The sequence below is a fragment of the Etheostoma spectabile genome, chromosome 20 (assembly GCF_008692095.1).
Source record: "Etheostoma spectabile isolate EspeVRDwgs_2016 chromosome 20, UIUC_Espe_1.0, whole genome shotgun sequence".
NCBI lineage: Eukaryota > Metazoa > Chordata > Actinopteri > Perciformes > Percidae > Etheostoma > Etheostoma spectabile.
The window spans coordinates 14,160,484-14,167,267 of NC_045752.1; the positions used below are offsets into that span (position 1 = coordinate 14,160,484).

General features: G+C 43.6%; 1 protein-coding gene across 3 annotated transcripts in view; it reads right to left on the bottom strand.

Annotated features, from left to right (window-relative positions):
- The window catches only part of runx3 (RUNX family transcription factor 3), a 48,691-nt gene that overhangs the window by 22,342 nt on the left and 19,565 nt on the right, over positions 1-6,784 (bottom strand). For all 3 annotated transcript variants that reach the window (XM_032499786.1, XM_032499784.1, XM_032499785.1), the window contains one exon: positions 5,328-5,432. In XM_032499786.1, coding sequence (XP_032355677.1) covers positions 5,328-5,432 — 105 coding nt within the window. The remainder of the gene's footprint in view (positions 1-5,327; positions 5,433-6,784) is intronic.

Here is a 6,784-nt window from a genome sequence, read left to right on the forward strand (position 1 = left end):
GTGTGTGTGTGTGTGTGTGTGTGTGTGTAGCCCTCAAAGGGAGTAGGCCTCAAAGCTTCTAGATGTGGTTAAGGTGGCAACAGTGGTCAAAGAGCTTCCATCTCAGTCCTTTATTTACCCTCCCCCAACACAAATTTGATTATATTACAGATGCTTTCATGTCTGTCCAGTGATGCTTTAATGACTCTTACAGCAACAGTCTTGCATTCATACATATCTATTATTAAATTACATAAAGATGTCTCCCAAAATATTTAAAAATGGAGTGTGGTTGGTTGTCTCTAATATGTAGACATCTTGCATGACTACTGAAGGAAACTGCCACCCCCCCCCCAATCACAAGCCTCAGACCTCAGAATGTGGTGAAGTTCCTCTCTGAAATCAGAACAAACTCAATTCAATATACACTACAGCATTCCAATGGATTTATCAGTTGGCCAATATTTGCTCTGCTTCTAATCACTAAGGCTAAGAATGACGCGTCTGGAGTGACCCCAGGGAGGGGGAACCACAGCCTCCAGTCACTACAGACGCCATGGAGTGTCATTTCTCTGAAGAAGACATAAAATCTCATCTTTATCTGTTCCCATCTGTCTGTCAGTGGTATTGGGGAAGACTATGTTCTCCGCCAAATCATAAATTAGGTGGTCATGAGTTTGGTTGTTGAGATAAGCTGCTATATTTGTGTGTGTGATTGTGTTCATGCTTAAGCCACTTAAATGTCTCCAGGTTATACGTGTGGGGAGTTGTGGCAGGGCATCAGCAGTCAGGAAAGCACCCAGTACCAGACATGCCACTGTTGTTTCCCTCCCCTGGCACTGATACACCTGTAGGCCTTTTCTTTCAAAGACACCCATCTCCTTTTTCAAACATCAAAGTTGCTTTTGAGAGAGCAATTTGCACTGAGGGTGAGCCTTTCATGTGATTTGTGGTGCATGGGCGTGGCCCGGAGGGAGGGGGAGGGGGACTTAAAGAGATGGACGCACCTGGCAGGTGTATGAACTGAGCACACGCAAATACATACGCAACAACATGCATGCTACCTTTTGTTTACTTTACTGAGAGACTGCAATATCACAGGAAAAATAACACAGCAAATGTCATTGTTTGTCTATTTGCATACTTTGTACAGTCTGTGTGCCAAATGCAAATAGAATCAACCCGCCAACTCCAACATGCACCCCCGCCGCCCCGACTCCCTCCCCAACGCCCGTCATTCTCCTCCTGGAGCTGTGTGAACACACCCAGCCGAGTAAATAGAGGCAACAAAACACGACAGCACTTGATTTCGGTGGATACGTGGGCCTCTGGTTGGAAAGGTGTTCAACTCTATCTGAATGTATGCAGGTAATGCATGGTATAATTCTGTGTTAGGGGTTAGGGTGTAAGTCTCATCAGACAAATTGCCACTTTGACCTCATTTTAACATGCTTCCACATCCTCAGCATTCAGCAAACAACTGTCTCTCCTTTCTGTGTCTAACACGCTCAACCCTCAGGCCTCTGGGTGGGAACAAAAAAGGTCTAATAAAAAAAGAAAAAATAATACTAAAAATTAAAATAAAGTAAATACCAACCAGAATCAGACAGTTTTCCTTAATTTTAACTGGTCCTGACAGATGCAGCTGTATAAAATGTCCTTGTAACTTTAGCATTACACACACAGACTTGAGCTTTGAGTGTTGATTTTCACACACAGATAGCAGCTTTGTGGTCAGTCCCCACATATTCACAAAAATGAATTTTTTCTTCCCTCAAAATCATTCATGTACCAATTTTATTTATTCTGGGTTTTTTTCTATATATTAAGATGAAAAACACCTGTAAATTATATCTGTTCATCTCTATCTGTACAAATGTTTTTCACACTTTCAAATACTTTTGTGCTAATGATTTTCTTTTCTTCAGGCTCTAAAAAGGAGATGGCCCCTTTTGGGGAAAAGTATTTCTGAACATCATTTCAAAAGCTCAAAATATTTTCAACCTTTTTCTTTTTTTTTATCTCTCTCTGGCCCAGCGTGACCTGTAGTGAGTTCATCATTTCTTACCGGGAACTGATTCATTTGGAGAGATACAGAAATACACCCCCCCCCCACCCTCTTTTTTTGAGTAAATAGACAGGAGCTGATGTCATATGTAAGTGAGGGAGTGAGAAGAGCACCAAAAATACAGTTGTGGGAATAAATGGTGAGACTAACCCTGCAACAAGTGTGTGAGTGGTGGTGAAGAGGCGTCTAATAAAAGCGACAAACAAGGAGGGTCTCAACACTTCATCCGTCATCTGCTTTCCTTTTCTCTCTTTTTAGTGCAGCATGCTCTCACTTGTCATTGGATGTGGTGTATTGTTAAAGCTGCTGCACAGACAGAAGTGGAGGGAGTTTTTTCATTTGCAACAGTTGCCTCAGCAGAAGTTTGATCATATAGTATGACAGATACATAAGGGGGTGGGGGTGGCAGTGGAGGGGGTATGACGAATGCCGGATGTGCAATGAGGAAATTAGCAACAAGGGAGACAAAAATACTTAGCTGAACATTTAGCCTACTTTCTGTTCAGGAACACAATGCTTACTGTGTATATTTATTTCAATTTACGTGTGTGTGTGTGTGTGTGTGTGTGTGTGGTTGTTTGGTGTGTGTGTGTGTGTGTGTGTGTGTGTGTGAGAGAAGATACATTAGTGTGCACATACTATCTTATGGCCCAAGTGTTTTTAGAAAGGATGGTATCCTTTGTTACATTGCCGCAGGCGAACCGCTGCAGTCTTGTCCATCAGGTTCTTCTGACTGAATCAGTAAACATACCTCCTCCCTCTATACCAACTTCTGCCTTCGCTCAGCTGGCAGCCATGCAAATGCAGGCCCTGCACAAACAGGCTGTAAGGCCCGATCTGCCAGCCTGCAGACAGGTGAGCACAGCGTAGCCAAGTCTGGCTTCAGTCTGTCTGCACTTTATGAATGATAAAGCTGAGTTGCACAGGCAACATTGTGTGGCAAAACTGGGATCAAAGCAGTGTTGGAATATATAACTGTCTCTGAGGATGAGATTTGTAATGAAGAAATTTTATTAGTTTTATGTGTTGGCAAAAGCGCCTCTCTGCTTTGGCTCTAACCGTTGTGCAGCCGATATAATGTGGTGCCGTGTGGTTAAAGAAGAATCTGATTATTCTTTTGGCCCAAATTATGTCTGAGTGGTATTGTGTGTTCCTGTGCTCTGACTGTGCCGGGACATGAATGATATACTCTTAGAATGTGCTTCTTGTTTAAATATGAGATGTCCTTTAGCTCATCCTGCAAGTGATTTCTATTTAAGGGCTACAAGTCCTTTAATGCCACGAAATTGGACTGAAAACTTATGTAAACCTCAGATCTGACAGCTCATACACTACAATATAATACACAATATGAATGTGCCATGTTAAAAAAAAACTTATTCTGTTAACCGTGATAAGCTGTTTGAACTTCCTGGTTGACGATTGATCTGTTTTCACTGTAGAGCACCTGGATGTATTATTCATATTTCAGATAAACTTTGACTCTGTATTTCAGCCATCTTATCATCTAATGATATCTGATTCTTGGAGGTTAAGCTAAAGGAGGTTTATATTTGCAATACTTTTTTTAAAATCAGCCTTTGCAGAAGTTTATTTTCTGTCTATGAATTCCCTCTCAGCACCATGCAACAGAGTTTATTGGAGCCCTAAATTCCTCCTGCCCTATATTAAACAGTGTCACTTTATAGCACCCAGCGCCAGTGTAAAAGTAGCATGGCCACTCTGACGCCTCAGCTGGAGCCTTGACATGTTGACAGACAGACAGGAGGCATCCTTAATGTACACAGTTATTTCAAACTGAGACACTCGCAGATGCATTTATGCACAGACACACACAACTTTTTTTTCTTTTAACAAAAGACGATTAAATCGACCCCCTCCACACACACACACACACAAAGACACACACACACACACAATCACACACGCACAGTGTTTATAATTATCTCCCTCCTTTGCAGTCACTGTTCTCTTTAATGCCTCTGCAAATAGCGTCCAGTCTGGCAAGGGAAGGTTGGGTGATTATTGCCCTCCCCTCTCTCTGTGCCCCTTGGCTCCCGCTCTGCCAGCCATAACCCCCCCTCATGTGGCACTTGCTACCACTCTCTCTTCCCCTGCTGTAGTCTGTTTTGACTAGGCTAAATCCACCCTGTCCCAAATATCCCCCTCCACAGACATGAGCACAAGCCCCAGCTATCCGTCCATTCAGAGACCTTTAAGACCCTGCACTCTAGAACCATTACAAACACAATCCCTCCATAGGTAGATCATGAAATCCCTACCCATCTCGTCTACCCCAACTTGGGCTCACGCAAAAAGAAATCCATGCACATAGCCCCTGACCCATGTGAGTAACACTACTCTCCACCATCCCTCACACCAGCAGCATTAAACCACATGAGAATGTAGCTGCGGCTGAGCTGTGGCGCTAACCCTTTTAGCACACTGGGCCTCCCTGCCAGGCCTGACAGTGGCCGGAGTCTGCCCTGTGTTAAATCAATGAGTCACTTATGTGGTCGGTCAGGTACGACCCCTCTGACCAGCACTGGGGAAGGTAGGGAGGAGGAGGAGGAGGAGGAGGAGGAGGAGGAAGAGGAGGCGGAGGAGGAGGAGGAGGAGGAGGAGGAGGAGGAGGAGGAGGAGGAGGAGGGAGGGGGAGACGACTGAGCTGAGCACACTGCGGCTTGGAGACTCACTCAGGCCCTCTTAGTGGTTGGGTTATGTCTTAATTGCTTTCAGTTTCCTCTGACTGGGCCAGTCCCTGTGCCCTGCTCCACACATTTAACAAACACACACACACACACACACACACACACACACACACACACGCAAACCTTGTACTACTATCCTTCTGAGGACAATGCACCGCCCTGAATTTATTCTATGGAGGCTTACCATAACCGCTACAAGCCTAACCCAAATCTTAACCTAGTTTAATCTTAACCCCCAAAACCAAGTTTTAACCCCAAAATACATCTAGTGGAAACCGAATTTTGTCACAAATGATCGTGTGAACAGATACTCTGCCACCTCAATGTGATGAATGCATAGCACACACTATCACACGTGCTCACAGTGTTAGATGTTCATATATCATCTGCATATGACCCATGCAGTTCATTTAGCATGTAGAGATTGATATTCGCCACTTTCAGAACCAGGAAAAGCTGCTTCTGACTGGGTGGCTTTGCAACATTCCCATTACACCACAATGCATTTAAGTGACAACAAAAATAGCGCGTGTGTGTGTGCGCGTGTGTGTGTGCGCGCGTGTACTCACTGCGCGGTTCTCGGGGTCCATCTACGGTGACTTTGATGGCGCGGTGGTAGGTTGCCACTTGTGGCGGTCCGGTGAACACGGTGATGGTCAGAGTGAAGCTCTTTCCTGCAGCAAAGCAACATGTCCATAAGATGATAGAAGACGTGGCATTTCCCTTTTATAAATGGCCATTACCAATTATGTGTTTCCCCCTCTTGTTTGCAACAATACCTCGCCTGTACAATTTCAAATCTTCACCGGCTTTTGTCCCGCTGCAGCCTTTAAATTAAGGAGGGGGTTGGGGGGGGAGACCACCTCTTTTGATGGCCTGACTGCGGGTATGATTTAGATTATCGAGAGAATGTGTTCCAGATTTTGCGAAAGGGTTTACAGCGATACTTTATTGTTCAACAAGGCAGGATCTTGCTCCCATCTGCATCAAAGTCCGCGCAGAGGGAGGAAGGCTGTATCATAAAGCAGGTCCGGACGGGGCTCGTCCCCGGCCCTGAGCAAGGCAGCTCTTGTTAAAAAAAAAAAAAAAGAGACTGCGTGGGAGGAAAGAAGAAAAAGAAGAGTCTTTGGGTGGGGTAATTAACTACAGAAATGAAAGCGAGGCTATAGGCTACTTTTTTAAGTTGAAGACGGGACCCATTTCCCATTCTTCATATCAGTTATTTTAACCTGCAATGGAAATATGATGGGTCAGTAGAGGCTCAGTGGGACTGAGAGAAATTCCATAGTTTAAGATTTTTGTGAAAAATCAGGCCTTTAAAATGCTTTTTTTAAATAAATTACTTCGGGACAATTAATTATTCATGCTTGAAAATTTGAATTAAGCACACAAATGTTTCCCATCATAGTCCTATGCAACAGCATCCCATCCTGCAAACAGGCCTGTTAATGATGATTTTTTTTTTTCTTTTTTATTACAGCAATTAAACAAAACAGCCATGATAAATACTGCGTATGCTATAAGCTTGTTTGGTGGTCAGGATTGTTTGACAGGACGTGCATTGCAAGTGGCTTTACATCCTTCCTTCAGAAAAATTATTTATATTCCCCTGGATTAAGAAAGTTACAGTCACATTGCAACTGTTCACATGACGCAAGCCAGATGTTTCGGATGACACCCATGGACGTCAGTTGGCAGAGTGTATGCAGTCATACCTAAATGAATCCAGATATTTGTAATAGACAACAGAGATCAGACAAATGTTTTTTTAAAGCTATATTTGAAGGAGTAGGCTAAGCGTTTCCTGTGTGTGCGGCTGTGCAACATATCTGGTTAAATCATTTTTTCACATTTAGTAAAACATAATAACATGCTGTCAGTTGTTTCCCACTTGGACCCCGAAATATGATCCATCATGTTTTTATGAGCACGTTTTTAAATGTTGCTGCAAAAACAAGTCTCAGCCATTCTCTTACTGTGTGTGTGTGTGTGTGTGTGTGTGTGTGTGTGTGTGTGTGTGTGTGTG